The following is a 27,582-nucleotide window of genomic DNA, read 5'->3' as shown; positions in this document are numbered from 1 at the left end:
AGCCCGCCATCACTCTGGGATTTCAAAGGGTATGAACCCCAGCACCCTCTATCCTTAGGCTGGGGTCAGGTTCCACCGAGGGCACTGGACCTACAGCGCTGAACTCCCCCAACCAATCAGGTGCCCTCGGGCTGGAGACTACAAGTTCCAGCATGCTCCGGGCGCACCGTCAGGGGACGACTGGCCGCGCCCCAGAGTTCCTCGCGTGCAGGTGGCAGCCTGGGCTCCCGGCAGGCGGCGGCCCTGCAACTCCTGTGCAGGGGCCGGTGGGCCTGTGGGCCCGGACGGCTATGGCAGTGGCCACCGCAGCGGCACTACTGGCCGTACTGGGTGGGACGCTGTGGCTGGCGGCCCGGAGGTTCGTAGGGCCCAGGGTCCAGCGGCTGCACGGAGGCGGGGAGCCGGGCCTCATGCACGGGAAGACCGTGCTGATCACGGGGGCGAACAGCGGCCTGGGCCGCGCCACGGCTGCCGAGCTGCTGCGCCTGGGGGCGCGGGTCATCATGGGCTGCCGGGACCGCGCGCGCGCCGAGGAGGCCGCGGGTCAGCTCCGCCGCGAGCTCGACCAGGCCGGGGAGGCCGGGCTGGGCCCCGACGCCGCCGGCGCGGGCGAGCTCGTCGTCAAGGACCTGGACCTCGCCTCGCTGCGCTCGGTGCGCGCCTTCTGCCAGGAGCTGCTCCAGGTGCGGGGCCCGTCAGGGAGGGAAGGCGGGCGCCTGGGCCCGGGGCCTCGGCGGGACGGGGCGGGGCCGAGCCGGGGAGGGGCCGCCCCGGGGCCCCGGGGGTGTGACCTTGGCAGTGACTGAGACCGCAGGAGGGCTGCCGGGAGTTTCAGGCGTGAGAAGGAAGGAGAACTGAGAGGACCGTCATCTGGCCTCTAAGGATGTTGAGAAATGGGCCCAAGAGGAAAATAATCAAGAAGCCAGTCTGTGAACATTTCGCTGTGTTATGTGAGGCCCGCCCAGGAGGAGATCACTTGGTCTCTTGAATTGTTTTTCCTGGGGAGAAGAGGAGTGGAGTGGGGGTGCTTGCCCAAGACTTTAAATCCTTTTTTCTCTCTTCTGTTGTATTCTTTGCTCTTCTCTCTTTTGTGTTCTATTCTTTTTCTGCTGGGGTAGGCAGTGTAGCTCGCTGCCACCAGTGACCTCATTAGCACCATCCTTAACCGGACTCAGGCCTGATTTCCAAACAGAGTGGAGCTGGAATCCTAGCATGTATTGAGAGTTTACTGCATGCCAGGAGCTGTGCCAAGCATTTCAGATACTTTTATTATTATTATTATTATTATTTTAAATTTAATTAATGCCCCCTTGGCTATTACTCTCATCGAATTTTCATGGTAGCCCTGTAAAGTAAGCATTATTATCCCCATTTTACAACATGAGGAAGCTGAGGCGTAGGAAGGCTAAGTAACTTGTCTATGGTCGGCCTCCAGAGCCCTTGATTTTAATCCCTATTTTGTACTTACGCCTGGTAGTGAGGTGCGAGTATTTCTTTGTGTAGATGGTAAATATTCCACTGAAGTGGATGCCTTCTGAGATTGAGGTAGAAGGGCTTTTTGCAGAGGTGACTTGCAAGACGGTGCTCAGATGAGTGTAAAATTAGCTGGCACAGAACAGGTGCCTATATGAAATGGAATCTCTTGAGTCTAAAGCAGAGGTTGCCAGACTTTTTCAGTAATTTTTTCATGATACCCCTAGGCCAAAATAAGTATCTACCAATTCATTTATTATATAGTTGGGCCCAAAAAACCTAATCTTAAGTATTTATGTCCTAACAATTTAGTGACTGTTTGAAAAAACAATGCACATAACTGAAAGAAAAAAATATTTTTATTTTCTTCTTACATAACCATAATTGCTAATGGGATGTATGCACCTATTGGCCACTGCACCAACTTTCCAAACCTTTGAATGAGATTGGACACTGCCACCCTCATTTCCTGCTGACATAGAATTTTAGAATTGTGCTTGCTTTTTATTACAGCAGCTGCTAACCACTACTAAAAAACTCAGCTCGACAAAGAAATGACATCATCAAAAGAAATACAGCACATTATAATACTGAAGCTGTGAACTACCTGGAGATAGTAGTTTTGAGGTATTCAGCAAAATATCACTGTGTTTCCCTCGAAAAATTTAAATATGACACAACATCCTTGGAGTTTGCTGTGGTGCTCTAGGGTACCTTGATGCACAATTTGGGAGCTGTGGCCCATCTAGAGAGTAGTTTTTTTGTTTTCTTATTGCTAGCATTTCATTATCATGTACCACAGCTTAAGAAATAAGAAATAATACTAATGTATGAGAGATTTTGGAAGCAGTAGAAGCAGGTCTTCCTACTCTTCATTAAAATGTAGATGGAGCTGGCTATACTTCTCGTTCCTGATACCTGTGCTACTTTGCTACTTTGGCCACTTGAGGCAGAACCAATTAAAAGTTAAGGGCACAAAGAGAGAATTAAGTTGTTGTCCTTGCTTCTAAGAATTTATGTTCCTGTCTGGCTCTAATTAGAAGAAAAAAAAGAAATGGAAGTGTAGATTTCCCACAGGTTGGTATTCTTGGTATTTATGTCGTTTATCTCCTAGAATTTAAAAAATAGTAAATGATAAAGTCTTAAAATAACATAAGCCCAGCAAAGAATGATGGCTCAGAAATGATTAATTCAGGAAACGCTTCCAAAGGATTAGTGAAAAAGAACACTCCTTTTTTTCCCCCATCGGTGAACTCTTGCCTTCTTTTTGAAGTTTACTATTGGAAAACCTAAAGGTGCTTAGACAGGTTAGAATGAGAAATAGTTAATCCTCTGACAGGTAGACTTTGATAACAGTTGTGAAATTTAACACATTTTTCTTTTCACTTATATTTGGCAAAAGGGCCAGTGAAATTTGACCTCAAATTAATTTAATCATGGGTCATCACCATGTCTTTACACCTGGAACATGTTGTACATTTCTTTTCCTCTGTCCATCAGAAGAGACAGTAAGGAGCCAAGTAAAGGGCTAGAGAAGACCAACTTATATGATTTAAGGAATGAAAAGACTTCTGTAGGAGAACAGTCTAAATTTTAGGACTTTAATCTGGAAAGATGCAGAGGGCTATAGTCAGAGTTCAAAATTCCAACTTTACAGATCTCCTAAGGTGGGGGCTCCTTGAAACTTGAAAGAGATAGTTTTCATATACAGAAAAATACTGAATTGCAGAGTCATAATAGAGGTTAAAGGTGTTTGTGGATTGTATCTCCCTTCCATTTACCTCCTTTGCTATTTTTGTAAGACTTAGTATTTATGAGTTATTGTGTTGTTTCTGATATTTTTATATTACCTATTCAGTTTTTTTCTTAATCTTTCTTTGATTTACTCGTGGTTTTCTTTACAGTCTTAAGTTTACATTCTTGACCTTTTCTATTGCTTAGCTTAATTTTAAGGAAATGACTTCAAGTCATTCAATTCCCATGGAGCTATTTACCATTATAGAACTAGAGAATAAAGCAATCATAATTTTGTCCCTGCTGGTGATACTGGTAGTTCTGGGAATAAGTAATGCTGACCTGTCTTCTGCTGTATATGGCCTTTCTAATTCACATCGACTCTAGCTATGTTTTGAAAATCCCAATGAGAAAGCCATGCTAGCTTACAAAGTAAGAGAAGGGGCATTGGTGTCAAACGATTTCATCTTCAGACCTAATCTTTCTTTTGCCACTTAAGAACTCTCTGGGGTACTGGAGAAGTCACATAGCTTCGTTTAGTCTGCTCATGGAGTGGTTGGACGTAGATGTGGGGGAAAAAAGCATGAGGCCAGGCCCTATTAAGCATTCAAATCTTTTTTTTTTTTTTTCATTTGTCTCTCAATTGTTGGATGTCACAGAAGCATTTTATAGAATTTTAGTAATTTGTGAGAATTTTTAAAAATTTTGTCATAGGTACATTTATTGTGATTTTGATATGATCTCAGTGTTACAATGATAACTCCCAAGTTGCTATTTTACTAGTTCATATGAAATGAAGGGGAGAAATCTGGAATCATAGGATTACCTTGTCCCCAAATTGACTATATTTGTTTTAAGAAAGATTTTGGTACCGATCAGATAACTGACTTTCTAGTGAAACATCGAAATATGTGTATTTTAAATATTATTAAGTTATAAAAGAGATTAAGTCTTAGATTCAGTTTCTATATTTCCCACTGGCAGATTACTGTGGATAAATATTTTTCTGCATATCATTTTAATAAATGAGAAAAAGGAGCTGTTGAGTGAAGGATCATGAATCTCGGTATTTATGGGAGGAACATCCTGCAAAGGAATCCCTTCCCCCATTAATTAAAAACGAAATTGCTAGTGTTTCACATAGTTCTCTGATCTATAGGCTAACAACTGAAATTAAATACTTTTAGTCTCAAGTTTCTTTTTTTATTAAAACATATTTATCATGAACAGAAAAAGCAATTACAGGCCTGTGTTCATAATTCTGCCATTCTCTTTTTGACATTTAAAGGAAGAGCCTAGGCTGGATGTCTTGATTAATAACGCAGGGATCTTCCAGTGCCCTTACATGAAGACTGAAGATGGGTTTGAGATGCAGTTTGGCGTGAACCATCTGGGGCACTTCCTGCTCACCAGTCTTCTTCTTGGACTCCTCAAAAGTTCAGCTCCCAGCAGGATTGTGGTAGTGTCGTCCAAACTTTATAAATATGGAGACATCAACTTTGAAGACTTGAACAGTGAACAAAGCTATAATAAAAGCTTTTGTTATAGTCGGAGCAAACTGGCTAATATTCTCTTTACCAGAGAACTAGCCCGCCGCTTAGAAGGCACAAACGTTACTGTCAACGTATTACATCCTGGTATTGTGCGGACGAACCTTGGGAGGCACATACACATTCCACTATTGATCAAACCACTTTTCAACTTGGTGTCATGGGCTTTTTTCAAATCACCAGTAGAAGGTGCCCAGACTTCCATTTATTTAGCCTCTTCACCTGACGTAGAAGGTGTGTCAGGAAAGTATTATGGAGATTGTAAAGAGGAAGAACTATTGCCCAAAGCTCTGGATGATTCTGTTGCAAGAAAACTCTGGGATATCAGTGAAGTGATGGTTGGCATTTTAAAATAGGAACAAGGAGTAAAAGAGCTATTAACAAAACTGGATATCAGTTATATCTGTAATCAGGAATGGTGTGGCTTGAGCTCTTGCTACTCAAAAAACAATTTTGGTTTTGCAATAGCTCTGATAGGAGGTACATGTGGATGGATTTTTGAAGTTACTGAAAAGTTATTTTTTGAATAACATAAAATTTCAGCAAAGATGTTTTAAATATATATAATAAGTATAATGAATATGTATAATGAACAATACAATTATATTTAAAAAATTATCATTGAACAAGCATGGATTACAAATATTAAAGAATTTGGTGACTAAAAATACTTATCTTGAGAGGTTTTTAAAATATTTTTCAGTTTTATGGCCAAAGTGTTAAATATGTTTACGACAATGCTGGTTTTTGTGTGGAAGTAATATGCTTGGTGTGTGTGCATGAATCTTAGTTGGAATAAATTTACTGATGGAAATTCTTAATTGTGTATTTCTTTAGAAGCCTGACTGAATTCAGTCCTTTATCAGGTCATTATTAGCCTCTATTGAATTGTTATGCCCAGTCTCTTCTTGCTACATATCTTGCACACTGAGAGGTAATACCCAAATCTGTGTCACGGTGTCACATCCCTGCTTAAAAACCTGTGATGGATTTTCAGTTGCCCATAGCAATGGGTTTTGGCCTTTATTTTTAAAGCTGCAGAATTCTGTCTTCAAAAGGAGTCTTTTACTCAAATGTAGATATTGGAAAGGTTATTCAGGTTATATCAGTGCTGCAGGGGTGGAGTCCCCCAAGGCTATTTCTAAAAGGACTTTGTACAATATAGTAGTTTATGAACCATCTCTACTTAGGTTAATGCTTAAACAAACTTCTTTAATATATATTTATTTGAGACTCTCCATGAACTGGCAACTGCCTTACTTTGTACTCTTAGAATCAGTGCTGTCCAATAGAACTCTCTGCTATAAGGAAAGAATTCTTTCTGCACTGTCCAGTATGCTAGACTGTAGACACATGTGATCATTGAGTACTTGAAACATGTCTAAGAACTGAATTTCTAATCTTACTTAATGTAAATTTAAATAGGCACATATCTTTGACTAGTATCTTGGACAGCACATCTCTCTAGTCATTCCATTGGATAACCCAGTCCTAAATATAGAATAGTTACCCAGTCACTTGTCTCTGGGCCTTTCCTTATATTGTTCTTTCAGTCTGGAATACCCTTTCCTTTTCCCTGCAAATAATACCCTTTAGGTTCCCCTCAAATGAATTCCTTTCTCCAGTCCCTGTAGACAGAGACAATTCTCTTTTCCTCGTTTCTCATTGATCTTGGTAGCTTTACTAGGATTTTAATGCATTAATTATTCATTCATATGTCCATTTAGATCATTAGAATAGGAATCTTCCAAGGAAAGGAGATTTATTTTATTCTTATTAGTTTTCCTCCCTAAAGAATTAAGTATAGTACCTGACACACAGTAAAAAATTCAGTAAATAATGAGTGGTGTACATAAAAACAGTTTGAGCCCAAATAGGAATGCTGTAGGTGTCTGTGTTATAGCTTCAAAAGTATCTACTAAATAATTTTAATTGCTTTTCCATCTCCTGATATTGGAAAGAGGAATTATGACAGTAAAGGATAGACAGCTACAGTGAATCTAATGATGATTTGGGGCATTGAATTATAACCTTCATTGGTTATTATTTTTAAGACTGCTTATAATATCTAGTTCCCACTATCAGTGCTTTTCGAGAATGGCAGGACCCTGGCAGACCATACGGTAGGCCCGTTTTCTGTAGAGCACTGCATTGTCAATCAAAGAAACACTTAAGTGTATCATCACAGGTGTGTCTGCAGGTGTAGTAGATAGAGCTGCATCATGTTTTTTGAAACACTGCATTTTTAAGAAGTAATCCTACAAAGAGAACTGCTGAACTTATAAGTATGGGCAGGAAATACACCAGAATGCAACTTGGAAAAATGGAAACTAATAAATCTGTCCTACACCTCGACTTCATTAAAAAGGAACCCCTTTTTTCATTTAATACCATCTTTTCTGGCTGCATTTTGATACCTGATGCTTTTCAGGGGATTTAGGCCTTTTGTACAAGTTGAGTCTTTCAGAGTTCTTGTTTGTGACACCATAATAAAATAGGATATATTAATTTATCATGATGGAAAACTAGAACTTATCTGGAAACACCAACTATTAAGGTAAAATGAGCTGCCATTTGGAAGATGTCCTTCCCACCACTGTGTTGTATGGAATCAAGGACTAATTGCTCCAGTATGACTAGTTAGATTTTGAAGATATTAAATCCTTTGCTTTTCTCCTTTCTCCCTTCTGCTGACTCACTTTCAATCCTTTGATTGGGCAAAGAAATAAAAGGCAATCCTGTTACTTTAATACTTATTCTCACCCTCAGCAAAATGTCTTTAGAGGGAAGCCTGTAATGTGCCAGCTAATAGAATAATTGAGCTGAAAACCCATTTTCTGTGCTGATTCTTGCTTCATCTTTTGAAAAATTGAGTTCTGTTTCAAGCAGCTTGTTTTGAGAAGGTGGCTGCTGGGCCTTCTACCTCAGTTTCACTCAGAGTAACTATTTTATGTAGTGGGTTCTAATTGGAAAAGAGGTTTCACAATTTAAACATACCACCACATTGGGTTTGATTAACAGCTCCATTACTTAACCATCCCTATGACCTTGGCAAGATACTTAACTTCTCTGAGCTATTGTTTTCTCAGTGGCTCTACCCTTAAGATACAAATGCGTCCTTTAAAGGATTGCTCAGTGAATGACAGTGACAGAGTAGGCAAAGTGTTTAGAAAGTGCCTGGCACATATGGGCACACATCCATTTCTCCTTCCGCATGTACCTAATCATTACTAGTCATGGTAATTAGCAATAGTAATGGCTAGGTGAGTACATATGATAGAAACAAAACTCTAAACCAATGGCCAGCAAACTTTTTGTAAGAGGCCATATTGTAAATATTTAAGGTTTTGTGGGCCATACAGTGTAACATATTCTAATATATTCCTTTTTTTTTTTTTACAGTCCCTTAAAACTGTGAAAACCATTCTCAGCTAGCAGTCTTTGTACTCATATGACTAGAACAGTCTTTCAAGCCCAATGTACTCACTCATTGTCTTCAAGACATGGCAGTAGTTGTGTTACTATAACTCCTATTACTCTATAAGGCCGCTGTTGTTTTTCTATATCATTTCTAATCTTGTATGACTATTTGCTCACGGATCCAGGAAGTCTAGAAAGTGTATTTTTTAAATCTATCTCTAGCTATGGATTCTGGTGTGAAGAATAGCAGTTAATCTGCCTTCAACTCCCTCCACTGACAAACCTGCCGGGCTTGGCCGGAGATCTGAGAGAATCTATATTTGAATATTTAATTGATTCCAAATGTCCTAAGGAACACTGAAGAGAGAACATGTTACTAATCACCCTCCAGGAGCTTAGCCCCCACAGACAGCTTCAGATGTTTCACAAACCTCTGGACAATGGGGAGTTAAATTAGTTACAGGTTAACATGGAGGAAGGTAGTTTATTCCTAGAGGAAAGTTAGATGGAGTGCTCAGTTTTATGCAGATAGTAAGGAAGAGTTTTTACTAAGCCAGATGTTTAAAGTACAGTAGAAGCCCTCTTAAGCAAACACCATCTAACAGATTTGCTGTAATAACTGATTCTCCATTTTTTTTTTTTTTTTTTGAAACACATACTGACTGATGCCCACAGCAAGTGAAATGTTCTAGGCTGATGGTTGCCACTCCCCACCCCACCTCCAGCATACCCCCGGCCCTTCTCCCTTCTGCAGCTTCCAGTTCCATTATATACTTAGGGAAAGTGAGTCGTGTTATTCATTTAGCAAATATTTTTTGAGTCCCTATTGCATGCCTGGCTTGATTCTAGGCTCTGGGGATGCAGGATGCTACAAAGAAAACCCATCCAAACCTGTGTGCGTATGTGTTAGCTGCGCTTGTTATTAATCATAATACATGTAATGAATCAAAATACAAACCAATGAAATATGAGTACAAAGAATTTCTATCAAAAGTAATCTGAGTGCTTTGGAAAAACTAAATGAATGCAAATCACTAGAAATTTACTGTTTAAGTTTCAAAACGACTGTCAAAGACTATAAATAGATATTGTAGAAATATAAAAGGTGTATGTATTTGGTGCTTTGCAAGTGAATTAAACTTTGAATCTATTTTAAAGACACAAAAGCTAGAAATTGTAGTATATACTATTTGAGTACAATGTAAGAAGATAGAATTTCAAGTGGATCCATGCTCAGAAAAACAAGATGACAATTAAGCCATTAGCCTTTATCAGAAGATAGGCAAATAAATGAACATGTTATATATGTTTAAATTTTAAATAATTTTGTGGTGCATAAAATTCATCTTTATGATTTCCTTCTTTAATCAACTTTTTCATGTAACAAACCAATTCCAAATAAGAGGGCTTTCATTGTATAATGTAAAGTTTTCACTGACATATTAGAAGAGTTTTAGTTTGGAGAGATTGGCAATAAATGTCTTCTGTGTAGTGAACCATATTTTTCCGAAGACTTCTAATCTAAATTTAGGAATGGTTTTGTTTTTTAACATGCACCAATACACTGAATTGATTATTTGATATATTTGTATCAGTACTGAGGTGAGTAATTAGATTTTTAAGTTGTAAACAGGTTCCAAAGACTTGGTCTGTGCAGACCTACATACATGTTGGCATTTTAGGTATATTTTGAAGTTATACACATGGTTTGAAGAAATGGTAAGCCCAAAGAAATATATAATCATTATTGGTTAGTGAAAAAAGCAAAGCAAGTTTCTGCCACCAACCCATGAAAGCACAGGAAATGGCTTCATGTAGTAGGTGTTCAGAGTCTAAGCATTCTGTTGACAGAAGCGGGTTCTACCCAGGGGTTTCGTGTTAATGTAATCAAACACTTCAGAGCTGCAGCCTAGCAAGCTCAAGTCCACCCACCTCAGAGTTTATCTTTAGCTCATCTGGAAGAGTTTATTTTAAACATTGAACATTGTTTGCTGCTGTTGAAATGAAAGTGAGAGAGTTACAAGCTTTCTTCCACTGCCATCTGGCAGATTTACTGATGGATCGGGTTCTTTAATCCATGTAACCCTGTGTGTGGGAGCTATTGTCTTTGTGTTGATCATGCAGCTGGCTTGGCCGAACTTTAAAAAACTCACACAAAGCTATCAAGAGCCATCCTATAGATAAATGAAGGTGGTGATGTTGCAAAAGTCACTGAAGCCTTTTTGGAGAAGGTTGGATGTATATTTTTCATTCTTCTCTGAACACACATATTTTGATCTATGATTCTCTTTGTGAACTGGAAAAGAGGAAGATAACTGTATTTGGATATTCTGGAAGGAAAAACTGAAGCTACAAAAAAGTGACTATACTTAAATTAAAAATGTATGTAGCACAGTGGAAGACAGGAACAGAAGATGTGGGGGTCTATATAAAAGTAAATGTAGGATATTAAGAAATCAAACAAGTATGTTCTTTTCAGTGGGGATTTGTCTTGCTATCTTTCCACTCATATGACATGGGGCATTCAATGATACAATATTACATACTTCATCATTAGTTGTAGCATCCTCAGGTATAGTCCTACACAGAATCTCATGCAGTACATTACACTGAGTATAATAACTTACAAATAAGTGCAAAGCACAATTTTAACCATATCCACAAATGCATACATACACACGCATTAAGAGATTGCACGCAGACAATAGGCTATGTGCAAGATAGGATAGCTTGCATAAACTTATACCAAGTTTATAGGAGCATGGGAAGACAGATAAAGCTTGAAATATTGTGAGTATGGTCAATTGGGATTCAGTATTTTTTTCTACGTACATCTGCAGTACCCTTTTTATCTTGCATAGGGTGGTCAGTTTAAAAACAAAAGCAAAAACCAAAACTACGTTGCCTGGATTGTAGAGGAAAACCAATTCCCACCAAACAGATTCAACTAAAGTGAGATTTTGTGGCGAGAATTAAGAAGGAAGCCTTCTTCCTACAGTTTTTAGCTATTTTTCTGCAGGCAAGAAAGGTCATAGAAACAGTTGTTTCTTTTTGTTTTGTTCTCTTTTAATAACCAGAGGCAATTGGGGCACACTCCACAATGATTCTACGTCCTCTCACCTCTTAATGGGTGTTAGGAGAAGATTGAAGTAGTGGGGGCATTCTGATCCCTGGATCGTAGCAGTGGTACCCTGTGTTATAGCTTGTATTTCCATTGGCAGCTCCAGCTTTCCCACCTTCCTTCTTGCGGCAGAAGTAGTATCTTCCCCTAGCAGGTCAGTTCTTTAGTATTTTTGGATTTGTTCCTGTTTCTATAACCTATTCCATTCTTCCAGCCCTCCCCATTATTTTGTAGGTACCTACTTTACTGTATTCTGTCTTTTTCCCTAAAATACCAGTGATAAAATACTGTTTCCTATAAAGAAAACAGATTTCCAGGATTATTGACCAGAGAGGAAAAATGAAAATTTGTAAATAAAAGCCACCTTGCAAATGATCAAGCCATGCCATCTGTAGAAGGCACAGACAAAAAAATTGAATGTTACAGCTTGGGTGTGGGGTGGGGGAGAGTGGTGAAAGACAGGCAGCTCACACGGCATTTCTTTGTTGAAATCACAACTGTACAATGTTTAAGCCTGAGCTTAGGAGCCTCAAATATTTGAATTTGTTAAAATGTCTGTTGATAATGAGAAACCAACAAAGATACAGGAAACCTCTTTCCTTTTGGTAGCAAAGTGTATAAGGAAATCCATTGGGAAGCCAAGTAATAATCAAAATCTTGATTAGCTATTGTAGAATCAGAGCAGAGGAAGTTAGAGATTGAATGTCTGGTGACATTAGTAGTAATATCTGCATTAGGTGAATCCTTAAGCAGGAGATTAGTGCTCTGGATGTGGCTCTTGAAGTGGGCCTTGTAATTACGTGTTGTTTTGCTGACTATACTGCCTTCTGAGTGACTTTTTTTTTCTTTTTTCTTTTTTTAAATGTGTGTTTATTGTTTAAATATTGTTAGTCTAGCCCAGGAAGCATTTTGTCTCTACTGCATGTCACAGAGAGATCTAAGGGCCTAGAGAACTGCCACACTCACAGGTAGGGGTAGAGGAATGCAGTAGCCCCCCTTACATGCGGTTTTACTTTCCGTGGTTGCAGCTGCCTGTCGGTCAACTGTGATCCAAAAAAGATTACATGGGAAATTCCAGAAATAAACAATTTGTAAGTTTTCAGTTGTGCACCATCCTGTTCCATCCCTCCCCAGACGTGAACCATCCCCTTCATCACTTAGCAGCCATCTCAGTCATCAGATAGACCGTCACGGTGTCACAGTGCTTGTGCGCAAGTCACGTTTATTTCACTTCATAATGATCCCAAAGCGCAAGAGTAGTGACGCTGGTAATTCGGATGTGGAGAAGAGAAGCAGGAAAGTGCTTTAAGTGAAAAGGTGAGAGTTCTCGACTTCATGTAGAAAAAAAATCGTATGCTGAGGTTAAGATCTACAGTAAGAGGGGATCTTCTATCCATGAAAGTATGAGGAAGGAAAAAGAAATTTGTGCTGGGTTTGCTGTCGCACCTCAAACTGCAAAACTTAGAGCCACAGTGCGTGATAAGTGCTTAGTTAAGAGGGAAAGGCGCTAAATTTGTGGGTAGAAGACATAAACAGAAATGTGTTCCAACCGATGGCAATCAAGTTCAATACTATGTGTGGTCTCAGGCATCCACTAGGGGTCTTGGAACATAGCCCTCTTGGATAAGGGGGTCTACCACAATTATTCAGAGTTGGAAAGGCTGACAGTTGAGAGAATATCTGTATGAGGATATAGATATTCCTATACATGGAATATGAGGTTTCCTTTCCTAATTTGAGATTTCTGGTGAATGGATTAATTTATCACATCTGTTTTCAATTTAGGAAATAAGTAATAAGTGCTAGGCTTCCTTCAGCAGGCAACGTGATTAAGATTGTAGAATGACTTGTGATGGATAATCCTGCATAAGTGTTTTGGGTAGTGTGAATGAATTAGAAAGACATTTATTACTGAATACCTGGCTACCCTACGAATATTTATCTCTATTTCTCTGCTGCAAATCAAATCAGAGAAGCAGAGGTAAGAGGGGATTCAAAGGCTAATGTGAGTTGCCAAGTACCCACCAGACTATGAATACACTGAAGGCAAGAGTGTGTTTGAAACTTTTCTGTTTCCTGCTAATATCTGGTATGGGGCTGTCATATATCAATTACTCACAAAATATTGGGTTGATTAATTCATTAGTTAAATAATGACCAGAAAGCTGTCTATCACCGTATTGGTGGCCAGTGTAGATGGAGCTGATTTAGCTGACGTGGTACATGGTCTCTTCCTGTACCCTAGGAAATGAATTTAATCTTCACAGGGAGAAGAGAGACCTTCGGGCTCATGAAGTCTCGCACACTCTTATTCAACAGTCGAGATGATCAGTATGAAAGAACTTTTGAGTAAGTGTGTCATCATTTTTGACAACTATAGTCAATGGTAATTGGTATGAAAGAAGCTAGAATGTCTACAAAGAAGGCACACAGGCTAAAGTAAAACAAAACAAAACAAAATAAAATATTATGAAAGAACCCTACCTCAAATTCTCCTGGAAGCTTCTGCACAGTTCAGTCAAATTATTGAATACTGCCTTCCAGTTCTTTCTGCAGATGACTGTGTATTCTAGCAAGCAGACTGCCTTCAGGTGATTAGATGTCATTTGCTGAAGCCAACAAAATTAATTCATCCATAACTAATATGTATTTACTCAGTCCCTTAATTAATTTTCAAATAAGTGTGTAGGTACAAAAAAATGAAAGAGAGTTTATTTTCTTTCTTAAATAATGCCACATTCTTGCAAATCTCTAAGACTGTGGATTACCAATAGGACAAAATAGGACATGTGATTAAACTCACTAGAGAACGTTTTTTTCTAGAATAATAGTTACTATTTATATGAGATATTTTACATGCATTATCTCTAACCTGTAACAACACTGCAAGGTATTCTTATTCCTAATTAATAGATAAGGACTGGGCTTCAGAAAACTTAAGTGACTTGCCTGAAGCCTAATGAGCCCAGGATTTGGACCAAAATCTTTCAGTATTTAGAGGCTTTGGCCCCTTAACTACACCAGCAGACATTCTAAAAAGTGAACTAAAATAGTGTAGAAAGAAAAAGTTAACATTTCCTCCAGAATGAAAACAATAGTAGATATTTAATTCTCATATTTAATTATTCATAATCTCTCCCTTTAATATTTTCATTTTCTAGAGTAGATATTATTTTAAATAAGATTATTTCTGCCTGATAGGTCAACAATGTGTTAAAAACATTTTTTTCAATGACTACTATATTTAGTTTTTCTGTCAACACAAGTTGATTGAAAAGGTTTCTGCATAATATCCCCAAGAGTAAATTATTTATCAGGGTGGTTGAATAACCCAGTGCCCAATCTAGAGTGTTGGTTTCCTGCCAGAGGTGTATATATCATCTTTCAGGAGTTTGGAGAAATCAGACAAACAATGAAGTGCCTGAATTAAATCATAACACGATGATCAAAAGAACCATATTACAGTGCTTCATAGTAAATGCATTCATGTCCTTTGAAATGCAAGTTTTAACTCTCTAACATCTAACGAGAATTCAAAGAGATTAGACACATCCTACTAGTGAAAACTCACTAATTAAAGACTCCAAATAGTTAGAATAGTTTTTCCACTATGTAACTGATAACACACTTGACATTATCAATATTATTTCATGTAAAATTTTCTGAATAAAGTAAGTGGTAAGAGAAAAAAGATTTTTTTGTGCCTTTTTTTTTTCCCCAAAAAAATATTATTTGAGGGAATGTCAGCTTCAGGACATGACAGGCTATATTACTTAAACCAATCCTTTTTTAATGACAACTAAAATTTTTGGATAAAATTTAAACTATATATATATATATATATATATATATATATGTTTTCTTAAAAACATCAAAGTGCTATAAGCTGGTGAAAAATTTTTAGATCAAAATCAGGCGAACAGGAAGGTGAGAACCCTAAAAGCTAAGAAACAATGCAAACTTACTTTCTCCCAGAGGGCATTTGTCTTCTTAGAAGAAACAACAATGAAAGTGAACTGCTTTGACTGCCTACCATTTGAAGGACAATGGAAGTGAAAGTCTGCACAAAATCAGTTTGATAGACATCCACACAGACTCACATTAAGCTGGATCTGAAGGACTACATACTCAAGATAAAATACGCATGAATTAATGCTATATACTCCCAACTCTCCCATGTACTGGGGAGTTGCCTTAACACTGAGCAGAAGAGGCAACATGTAAAAGAAAAGAAAAAAAAAAAGGAAAAAAGAAAACCAGTTAAGCACTGTCCCCTGTGCAGAAGGGCAAATTGATTTCACTGGGACAATCCAAGAAAGCTCAAGCCATCAATTTGATCTAAAATTGTTAGAGACTGGTAGTACCTTAAACGACCAGCAGGAAAATACCCAAATCCTCTTTGGAGGTGGACCTCTGCGTGAAATGCTTTGACTTCTCATAGCCTGGCTCTGCGTTTCAAGTGGTAGCTGCCAGTTTTCTACTGGGTCTGGAAACCTGAATAGCATCACTTTTGGCAGTTCTATTGGTGAAACTAGTCATAGAGCCCATTCCAATTCAAGGTGAAGGACCATAAGCCCTACCTCTTTATGAGAGGAGATTCAGGAGGGTGGGAGAGGGTTGTTGATCAGGAAAGGGTCTCTTTGTGTTGGGAACATTGTCTCAACCTGACTTGTTGGGTACAGGTACTTTAAACGATTTACATATGTACTATGCCACTTTTTGTATGTGTATTATTTTTAAAATTAAAAAGTGGAACAGATAATTGAATTTAGAACTACAGTTTTCAGATGTTTAAGTATAACTTTAATATTACTGAAAAAATCACATTTGTATCCTAGAAGTCTTTTTCTAAGGTAATTTCACATGAAATAAAACTTCATTAATTACTTTTAATTAAGAATTTGCAATAGCATGTTTGGAGATGAAGACTCTTTGAAGATAAAGCATATCAAGCCAATGAAAGTTCAATGCAATGTTTCATCTGGTCAAGAGAAACATACACGGCTCAACCATATAAGAAATTGTCATATGCTGCTGGGCCCTACCTGTCCCCCATCACTGCTGTCAGAGCTACTCTAGCCATGTACCCATGGGGCCAATGGCCAGTGAGAAACTAGCTAATGTTAACGCATTATGCCATTCTGTTTGATTGTTTAGTGCCTCCTCCATGGCGGATACTCTCTGGGGAGCATTAACATATAATCCAAAGATCTTTACATTGGGTACCCACTATCATGGGTACATCTACGTGGTTCTTTCCTAATTTCTTGACCCTAAAATTCTGGTCTTTCTCTTTCCATGTCCCTTACCAAATAGCCAAGCCATTTGTCACTGTTCATGAACCAATATATATTCTTGCACTTTCCTTTCTACACAAAGCTGGTGATCATATACACTGTTATCGAGTCAGAGATTTCAGGGGAATCTAGAAGTTTACAAGTTTTGAGTTCATTGACCTAGTGTCCCCATTCCATGTCTCAAGAAACTGCTCCTTCTGATCCAAATCCCTGCCTTGGCATAGCAGACTCACCAGGGTAGTACATTCAGACTTGTCTAGGGCCCTTCTACCTCTTATATCCTGAGTCTCCTTCCCTTGCCTACTCCATCCCACTCCTTGGCCTAGTTGGAAGGGATTAAAGTTTCTTTGTATGCTGCCAAAGAATTCCTCTGACTTTCATGCTTTCCCTTAAATTGGAGATTAATAACTCCCAGCCTTTCACTCTCTTTTTTCTATGCATCTATGGCACTCAGCAAAAGACATCTGATTCCAGGGTCCCTATAATATAACTTTCCCCAAACTTCTCAAACACCTGAGATATTGCACTTGTCAGTGCGTTCACTTCCACTGGCCTCCCATCCCAGTTCACCATCAGTGAAAGTGCTAACAAATGCACTGCCACAGCATGCCAGGAACTAGCTATACCCCACCTACTTCCAGTAATGGGGTGCTCTTTGGCAGATGGCTGGTGAGTGTTTCATATCCAACAATCCAACTTTAGAGTCTGCCTTCTTGGACCACTCCTGGCACCAACTGTCTTAATAAGAGATGCCTGAAAAATAGACCCTGAGACAAAAATCTACAAACAGGTGGTTTGACTGCTCCCAGGTACAACAACAAGGAATGCAGAATTAGAGGAGGAATAATTGGAAGCAGAACTGGAAGAGGGAAAGTGACATCGAAAAAACAGAGGCCTCAACCAATCTCATGGGCAGCTCCAAACCTGACATAGACCTGCAGATATTCCTCTGTTGAGGCAGCTGAGTTGGGCCTTTGCACCTCAACTAATCAGACCCTGGATATGGGCTGTCTCCTGGGAGGGAGCATAACCTTGGGGTGAGGCAGTTCCCCCTAATCCAGGGGCATTCCTTGGGAGGAACTCAGCTGTGAATTGTCAGCACACAGCACTATTCACAGAGGATGGGGGTCTGGGGGGATGAATGTCTAAATGAAGAAAAGGGAACTTTAGGGAGCACACCACAGAATCTACTACAATGTAATTATAATTTTTCTTCATATTCACATAGTGAATTTCCGGTGATGGTAACTGAACTGACTCAAAAAAATGGGAGGTAGGGTAGATAACCCTGGCTCCTTAGGAATTATTTTATAAAAATAGTACCTAAGGCCTCTAAAAGTTGGTGACTATCATTGTGTTACTATTTTGTACTTATTTTCAAGATGAGAGTTCCTTATACATGGGTATGGCTATAAACGGGCAACACTAGAAATCCTTGTGGTGATTGAAATGTTCTGAAACTTAACTGTATCAGTGTTAATACTCTGATTGTGATGATGTACTTTAGCTTTGCAAGATATTATTATTGGGAAAACTTGGTAAAGGATACATAGTATTATTTATTTGTATTATTATAAAAAGTGTTATTATTTATAAAAAGTATTTGTATTATTTATAAAAAGTGTGTGCTAACCTATAATTATCTCAAAATAAAAAGTTTAATTAAAAGAAGCAGAGAGGGGCCATTTCCATTTCAAAGTTGTATGACCTTTCATAAATAAGAGTTAATTCAATTAAATACTCAGAGGCTTTGGAAAATTTGCCCAAAGTAAGACTGTTAAGTTGCCCCCTTCCACGGGGAGTCCTCTGGGGTGTTGAGTCTCTTCCGTCACAGCCCACCAGCGAGCTCTGTCTTTCCACTTTCCATTAACCAGGTCGATAAAATAGTCAAAGGTCAGGGATTAAGGCTCACAGTCGGTGCTCTGTCTGTGACTGAGGAACATGTCAGATGGTTTGCGAGTGGCTTGACTTCCTGGAAGAGCTGCTCTTACTTTCTCTGGCTCCTTCTGGCACCTGCATCACCTCATCTTTCCAGCCTGCCTCATCTGATAATATTATAAGATCTCTCAGAAATATTCTTCCCATCAGCCTGTTTTAGTATTGCTTACTAGAGAGGAAAATAGTGTATGTTAAGCAGTTTCTATGTACCAGATGTAAACTTAGAGAGTTTATCTATGATATAGAAATCTGTAGCCATTTTAATGAGTCATCTGTTTTACAGAAGTCAAGTCATTTGCCCACGACCACACCATTGGTAACTGGGGAAGCCTGGGTACAAATCCATGCTTAGATGCCACCCCGGAAATTCTGATTTAATCAAACTTGGGTGGGGCCCAGGCATTGGCATTTTAAAAAAGAATCATAAGGGTTTTGAATATGCAGCCAGGATTGAGAAATACCGCACTAAAGAAGCTTCCCTGAACAGCAAAGAGAAGAGCAAGTTCTCATGGAGAAAGCAAGCCCTCTCCATCCTATACCTAAGCTGGCTCTTAGGAAAAGCCTGATGTCTTGGAACAGGACTTGCATGCTCTTTTGCTTTCTCCTCTCACCCTGGCATCACCCTCCGATATCCCATTCCTAATATTTCCTTAGATTTTGAAGGTGTCTTAACCAAAATATTTTAGATTAATCACTGATGATTTTCAACTGTTCTGCTATCTGTATGTTACATCAACACCCTTAAAACACACGTCTATACTGAATTTAGATTTTCACTATCACTAATGAAAACACATTTGAGCTCTCCCTAGCGCATTGCTGCTAGCCGGTACTTCTGTTTAGAAGTGCCATCATCTGTGTTCTGCAGTGCTTGTGAATTTATTTGGATATTACCAGATTTTATCAATTTTTTAAAAAATGGGTTAAAATTTTTAAAATAAAGTCAACATAAGTAAATACAAGGTAAATCCATACGTCTCATAATCCTAACACATTTGAAACTAAATTGCCAAGTAAAGGATACTCATTTGTTGTTTTTGAATGACTGAATAAATAAATGCATCAATAAAATGAAAGGAGTGTACTGACAGCAAACAATCTATAGTTCGGTGAACCTCAGTGTCCATTGGGCTTAAGCTCATTATTGATGTGTTCAATTATAAAATAATTTTTTAAAAAAAAACTACTAAAGAACAGAAATAAAATGCTAAAGATTTTTTCTTCTAAGATTGAAGATTGTACCTTTCGTAAGGTGTAATTAGGGATTTTTGGAATTTATAATCATCCGGGACCAGCCCTTCCTTCTAATATATCTACATTGCTTGTTCAATTTAAATATATTGGACTTTGACACACATCTATAAGGCATATCATGTATGGAAATAGGCGTCTGACTTGTTCTTTGATCTTCCTAACACTTTGTGAGGTAGATGTCATTAGCTCCCTTCCGGAGATGAGGAAACTGAGGCACAGAGGTCTGAGGGGGCATATAATTAGTGGTGGGGCACGTGGTCTATCTCAGGCTTCTGTTCAGTTACTTGTCATCTTTCAACCCCACAAGCTTTTAGTTTTTTCCCTCACCCAATTGTCATGAATCTCTGTGAATGTGATCCAATAAATCCTAAGGTGAAGCCCACCTCCTTCCCAGTTATTTCTATTTTCATTTTAAAAGCTCTTAAAGACCCAGTGGAATGATTATCTACTGGTAGACAAGAACTATAAATTAAACTAAAAAGGTAGATGGCTACCCCTAAATCCCACCTTTCTATGCATTAATCCCAGTTATCAGAGAAAAAGAATCTTGTTTGGGAAAACAAGGTTACAGCCTCTTTGGAGTAGTGGGAAACCTTTTTTAACTGATCACCATCTTCTTAAGAGGCTTCCAGAACTGCATAATACCCCCAGAATTAAATAAATTACACGTGTGGTTGTGAGAAAGTTAAGCACTTATTTATCTACATCATTAGTCATCGAAATTCTTGTAGGGAGTAACAGCTCAGCCCCACAGGTCAGCCACTTCATGTTTCCTTAACACTTCCACTGTTTTTTAAACACCCGCTTCTTGATTTATGACTGTACTGTGGCCTCAGGCTGGGCCTAATAACACAGCACGTACCACCCCTGATCAGAGTGACACACACGTTCCCTCGCACCCATTTAAGTCATCCCATATGTGGGCTCTCGCCTTTTACTCTGCTATCTGGAAGTTCATGAAAACAGGTGACCTGTGTTGCAAGCCAAGGACATTCACTTCAACATGAAAACCTTCAGCAAACGATTTTTACTTCTCAGCTAAGTTCAGCCCCTCAGTATTCTTGACACTTATTTTTTTTGGGGGGGGGTGTTCCTTATTTCCTCCGTTTAGGCCATCTACTTCCACTGGGAAGACTTCCTTTGTATTGACTCTGCATAGGTAGGGAATTATTTTTCACTGCCTCTATAAAATTGCTACCCAGGTGACGAGCCCCAGATCACATGCCACTGCCACAAGCAGCCTTTCCCACCCCCACCCACGCTCGAGCCCTTAACACACTCCTGCCAAGTTGTGTCTGTGTTTTGACTGTCACAACCATGCATGTTTCTGTGCCTGGCACATATTAGGCAACCAGAAAAAATCAACTAACTATTCTGAAGTATCTATGAGTACCTATTATATTTGAGGTACTGTGCTGGGTGCTGGTAATACATTGATTACTAACACTGATTTTCCCATCAAATTAGCAGAAGTTGATAAATTCATGTATACAAAAAAGCTTTAATGCAAAATGACAGAGTCCATAACAAAGAGCTCAAAGGACAACTAAACATGGTGGTTGGGGAAGCTTTGGGGAAGCATAGGTTCCTCATGGGAGAAGAAAGAGAAAAGAATTGCATGCTGTGGGAAAAGCACATGCTGAGGCACAGAGAGGTGGCCTTGGTGTGGTAGATGAGTGGAAGCTAAAAAGTCCCCTGGAGAGGTGGATGAGATGAATGTCATAAAATATTTGAAGGGCATGTGAAGGAACATAGAGGTGACCTAGGAGTTCAGACAGGAGAGAGTCAGTGGAGCTGTTTTAGCAGATGGATGGAATGTTTAGCACTGTATTTTAGATGGATTATGATTGCAAGGACAAGGGAATATTAAAGTGGGGAAAGAAGGGGCAGATAGGCCAGTGAGGAGATCAGTACTTGGATCCAGGCAAGAGTAGTCATGATGCATGCTAGCATCACAGGAATTGAGAGGAGTGATTGCTACTTTAGAAGGAGAATTGACAGCTCTGGGAAATTTGTTGGATGAGAGAAGATGGTAAGAGTGGAAGCTAGGAAGATATTAAACAAGATTAAAATAATGAATCTGATTCTTGACCATTGGAATGTAGGCATCCCCTCAGCACCTGCCCCACCCCAAAACAGGGCTGAGTGAAGGAACTCCACTAACCTCAGGTAGAATCCTTCTCTGGAAGACTTAAGCCAGCTCCCAAGGGTCATCCCAGAGCCAGTCAAGGAGGAACTAGAAAGTAAGCACATAGGAAAAAAGGCAGCCATCTGCAAGCCAAGAAGAAAAGTTCAGAAGCAACCAAACCTGCCAGCACCTTGATGTTGGACTTCCAGCCTCCAGAACTGAACGAAAATAAATTTCTGTTGTTTAAGCCTCCTAGTCTGTGATCTTTTGTTATGGCAGCCCTAGCAAATGAATACAATGCATAATTGCAATTTATAGTCATAAGAGGTTGAAAGAGTCTGTATTAGTCCACTTCTGTTGCTTAGAATAAAGTACATGGAACCAGGTAATTTATAAGAAAACAAAATTTATAGCTTACAGTTTCTAAGGCTAGGAAGTCCAAAATCCAGGGAACGTGTTTGGTGAAGGCTTTCTTTGGTGGTGACTTCAGTGATGGTAGGGTATCACAATGCAAAATGGCAGAGTGGAGAGAACACAAGAGAAATAGTCCCTCATGCACTGTGTTTATAAAGCCCTCAGAAATGTGCCCTGAACACCATTATTCATCCATGCACTACGGCATGGTCCTGCAATCTAATCACCTCTTCAAGGCCCCACCTTGCAGTTAACATACTGGGATTTCCCACCCTCAGTGGTTACAGTGGGATTAAACCTCAATGAGGTTGGGAGGGGGCATCCAATCTTCCCCTGACCCACCCCCCCAAAATTCATGTCCTTTTCACACACAAATATATTCATTTCATCCCCAAAGTCTTAACTTGTTTCAACTCAAAAGCCCAAAATTCATAGTCCCATCTATGAAATCAGAACAAGTTATTTACTTCCAAGATATAATGGTAGGACAAGCATAGCATGCATATTCCCATTCAAAAAGGGAGAAATAGATTAAAAAAAAAAAAAAAAAAAAAAAAAAAAAAAAGGAGTAACAGGTCCTAAGCAAGTCTGAAACCCAGCAGGGTAGACATTAAATCTCAAAGTTGGTGAATCATGTACCTTGACTTGCATGCTGCTGTGGGGGTTGCATCTCCAAGTCCTTGGGCAGTTCCACTCCTATGGCTTTCCTTGTTTCAGGCCACACTTCGCCTCTCCCAGGCTGGTGTTCCATTCTGGTAGCTCTACAGGTCTGGGATCTCCATGGTGGTCCCACTCTTATGGCTCCACTAGGCATGGTGCTGAAGGGGTTTCTCTGCTGCAACTCTGACCCCACATTTCTGCTCAGCATTGGTCTAGTGAAGACTCTATGCAGTGAATCCGCCCCTACAACAGACCTCTTTCTGGGCTCCCAGACATTTCCATACATCCTTTGAAATTGGGGTGGAGGCTCCCAAGCCTTCCCAGGTCTAGCATTCTGTGAGCCTGCAAACTTAACATCACGTGGATGCTGCCAAGGCTTCCGGCTTGTATTTTCTGAAGCTGTGGGTCCAGCCACACCTGGGGCCAATTTAGGCACGGCTGGAGCAGCCAAAGCAGCTGGGGTGCTGGTGCTGGAAGCAGCTTCCCGAGGTAGCCCTGGGCTGTGAGCCTGTGGAAGGTACCTCATGCCTGTTCCCCAAGACCATTCTGTCTCCCTAGGCCTTTGGGCCTGAAATGAAAAGGTTGGCCGCCGAGGCATCCTCAATAGCTTCAAGGCCTTTTCCCTTTCTCTTGATGATCCCTTTCTTTTGTACTAATCTTCTTAGTAATATTGAATTTTTGTTCTGAAAATGCTTTCTGCTACTCTACCACATAGCCAGGCTGCAAATTTTCCAAATCTTTATGCTCTGCTTCCCTTTTAAATTCCGGCTTTTTACTGTACCTTTGTCACCATAACTCAGCACAGGCTGTTACAAGTAGCCATTCAGCTTCCTGAAAGCTTTGCTGCTTAGAAATTTCTTTCACCAAATACTCTGTTTCATGACTCTTAAGTTCTAACTTCCACAAAGTCCTAGAGCATAGACACAATGCAGCCAATTTCCTTTCCAGTTCACAGAAAGGGTGATCTTTGCCCCAGTTTCCGAAAATCTCCTCCTTATTTCAATCTGAGACCTCCTTAGAATGTTCTTTGCAGTCTGTATTTCCATAAGCATTCTGGTCACCACCATTTAACCAATCTCTAAAACTTTCTCTGGTTTTCTTGTCTTCTAAACTTTTCACCAGCATCTAGGCTTTTCCTAGCCTGTTCCTCCAAATTCCTCCCACCTCAGCCTAACACCCAGATCCACAGCTGCTTCCACATTTCCAAGTATTTGTCATAAGCTGGTACCAATTTTCTGTATTAGTCTCTTTCTGTTGCTTATAACAAAATACATGGAACTGGGTAATTTATAAGAAAATGAAATTTATCGCTTACGGTTTCTGAGTCTAGAAAGTCTGAAGTCCAGGAAATATGTTTGGTGAAGGCATTCTTTGTTGGTGATTTCAGTGTTGGCAGGGTATCACATTGCAAGATGGCAGAGCAGGGAGAGCAAGAGAGAGTTCCTCATGCATTCTCTTTTTAAAGCCCTCAGAAACACTCCCTGACCACAAGACCACCTTCATTCATCCATTCACTATGGCGTGGTCCTACAATCCAATCACCTCTTCAAGGCCCCACCTTGCAATTACCATAATAGGATTTCCCACCCTCAACAGTTACAGTGGGGATTAAGCCTCGATAAGGTTGGGGTGGAGCATCCAGTCTACAGCAGAGTCTAAAATAAACCTGATACCATGGAGCACAGAAGGAATCATGATCAATTCAGCCTGAGAGAACCAGGGGAGGAGGAAATATTCCAATGACATTTTGAGGTATGAGCAGGAATTTGCCAAGCAAAAACTGAGGGATGGCATCCTGGGTGGAGGGATTCCTGCTTTCTGGCTCCTCAGTTCCCCTCTCCATATTAGTCCCCTGGCCCATTCCCAGGGTCTTACTTGCCTCAGCTCTCTCCCAGCTAGTCCCACTAGCAGAAGGAGCACCAGGCCTGCTCTTTCTTGAGGCTGTTGCTTCTGCCCTGCCTCCTCTGCTTGGCTTCATCCTCAAGCAAGCTGCTTTCATGTTTGCATGACGGCTGCTGACAACCACAGCCACATGGCCCTGACAGCCTGGGATCCTCCCAATGGGCCCTCGCCCGGAGCACACCAACTTAATGTCATGGATTGGCCCTGCTCAGAACACATGCCCATCTGTGCACCACCACTGCCAGGGAAGCGATGTTCCCTGATTGGCCAGACCAGCTTGGGTGACAAAGCAACCCTGTGATCAGTGTTATCAGAACCAGGTGGAATGGATTTAGGCAAAAGGAGCCCTCTAGTAGATGTATAAGAAATACCAGGGCAGCAAAAGCAGCAGCTTCTCATTGCAGTTCTATTGTTATTCCCATTTAGAGAAGGGAGAACTGAGGTTCAGAGAGGAAGTGGATTGCAAGCATTATTAATTCATTAATTTATTCATTTAGACATAATTTATTGAGCATTTAATATATGTTAAGCACTATGCTAGGTGCTCAGAATCTATTAATGAACAAAATGAGAAAATACCCCCACCCTTATGAAGCTTGAATTCTACTGGGAGAGGATATCAATACAGAAGAAAATTAATTATATACTAAGAAGGTGATCAGGAAAAAAATTGGGGAGTGTAAAGGGATACAGGCAGAGATAGTGATGATTTCACAAGGTGAGTCTCATTAAGAAGGTGGCATTTCAGAAAAGACGTGAAGGTGAACAAGTTGGTCAGGTCAAGGGAACAGCACGTGAAGGGCTGTAAAGCAGGAGCTGCGTCTGGCGTGTCTGAGGAAGAGCAATTAGGGGGACATTGTGGCTGGAGGAAAGTGGACAGGGTAGCACGTGAGGCAAGGGATCAGAGGTTAGCAGGGGTCCCAGTAGTGATTTTGGTTTCTATTAAGGACTAAGGACCTCAGGCCAACAGTCTATAGAAGGCCTATGCAGTCCATCTTGTAAGGGCTTAGGTTTCTATTACAGGAAGTGGGAAGCCATTGAAGGATTTTGAGCAGAGAAGTAGCTTGATCAGACTCAGAAGGATCGCTCTGATTGTGGCAGTGAGAATAGACTTCTCTCCATTCGTAGGAGGAGAAGAAAACCCACAGTTTAAATCCAGCCCTGGCTCCCTCTGCCCATCAGAGCTCTTAGCCCCTCCTGTACGTGGAGGGCCTGGAGCCCATGACTGTGGAGACTTCCATTGAAAGCTACAGTGAGAGCCTCAGGGCTTAGCAAGGCCCATGTCCCAGTAACCTTCCTCCTGCCCTTTTGGCCAGGTAGAAGGTTTTCATGGCTGGGGAATCTCTGGAAAGTTCTTGGCCAATGCAGCTCCACCCAGCCCAGCCTAATCTCTGCAATAATGAGTTGATTTTATGGGCTTATCGAAGAACCCTGTTCGCTTTTCATACAGACATTTCTTTCCTGGTTTCATTGATAGCTAAATGATGTTTTTAAACTTATTTCATTGTAAAGTGTATCATTATGAAGGTTGCTTAGATAAATCACATGTTCAAAGATTCTCCAGCCCTCTCCTTCAACGTTGAGTTCTTTTGTGGAAAATGAAGCCTCCTTCTGGATGACATTTCTGGGTCCAGGTTGGCATAATTATTATTTGCAGAAACATATCCCCTTTTCCTCACGTGTAGCTCTCTATCCTTGGCAGGCTGATGCTCCCTCTACAGAGGCCTGGACCTGAGGGGAGGGGACATGAGCCAGTGGAGGCAAGCGGAAAGAAGGAGGGAATCTCTGCTTTCTCAGCTCTGGCCGTGACATCCCCGCAGCTTAGGGGGGCTGAGATGAAGTGTCCTCCTCCCTTCTGGCCTCTTCTCCAACACCGTGTGAGGGAAGCTCATTGGCTTTGGACTTGGGAGCTGCATGGTGTGTTGGTAATAGCAAAGGATCTAGAGCCAGAGACGCGGGTTCCAATCTCAGCTGTGCTTTCATGAGCAGCAGACGCTGGGCCAAGTTCCTTAATCGCTCTAAACTTACCTCGTCAGCATGCAAAGTAAATATGTATGGGACAACATATAAAAACACTCAATGTAGGGATTGGCACAGAGTACAAACTCTGAACTCTGAATAGTAACCATGTCAATGTTCATTTAGATGCAAAAGACCCGAATTTAGCCCAGCCCTGTCTCCTCTCAGCTTGATGAACTTGGGCAAGTTACTCCCCTCTCTGAGGCATCTATGAAATGGGGTTGAGGACGATCCCTGACTATCTTCCAGAACTATTTTGGAGACTGTATGACACCGTAGATGTGCAAGTACCTTGCACATTATGAAGCGCTGTACAAATACATAGGATTTTTACTGTTACAAAGCAAATAATCTCAGGGAGGCTTTGGACATTTGGAAGCTTCTGAGCTGGATAAACTAACAAAGGAAAAACATGCTTCACAGACTTGGTATAGTAAGAGCATCAGCCAAGAACTGGGCCATTCAGAGCCTGGGGATCCCAGGCGGGGGAGCATGCCGCAGGGCCCTTCATCTCCATTGTGCTAATTAAACGGGCTCCGTGTGTTACCTGAGACCTGCCAGCTCCACCTGCCGTTGCACCATCACTGCACTGCCAACATTGCAGGATGTACTTACTCACTGCCACGCAGTGTGGGGACACGAGAGAGAAGTCCTGAACAGCAAATGGGCAGG

The 27,582-nt window shown here is 40.5% G+C and overlaps 1 protein-coding gene across 1 annotated transcript; it reads left to right on the top strand.

Moving 5' to 3' along the window:
* Positions 1 to 208: 208 nt before the first annotated feature.
* On the top strand, positions 209 to 5,571 carry RDH14 (retinol dehydrogenase 14). The gene is made up of 2 exons (XM_063078183.1): positions 209 to 683; positions 4,496 to 5,571. Exons 1-2 carry the CDS (start codon positions 291 to 293, stop codon positions 5,111 to 5,113), a joined length of 1,011 nt encoding a protein of 336 aa, XP_062934253.1. The 5' UTR covers positions 209 to 290; the 3' UTR covers positions 5,114 to 5,571.
* Positions 5,572 to 27,582: the final 22,011 nt, after the last annotated feature.

Source organism: Cynocephalus volans, chromosome 14 (assembly GCF_027409185.1).
Source record: "Cynocephalus volans isolate mCynVol1 chromosome 14, mCynVol1.pri, whole genome shotgun sequence".
NCBI classification, from domain to species: domain Eukaryota; kingdom Metazoa; phylum Chordata; class Mammalia; order Dermoptera; family Cynocephalidae; genus Cynocephalus; species Cynocephalus volans.
The sequence above is the reverse complement of the archived record's forward strand: the minus strand, read 5'-3'. Positions and strand labels throughout refer to the sequence as shown.

Coding starts and splice junctions, on each gene's coding strand:
- RDH14 (XM_063078183.1), top strand. CDS start 291: ATGGCAGTGGCCACCGCAGCGGCACTACTGGCCGTACTGGGTGGGACG. Junction 684..4,495: donor TCTGCCAGGAGCTGCTCCAG/GTGCGGGGCCCG, acceptor TGACATTTAAAG/GAAGAGCCTAGGCTGGATGT.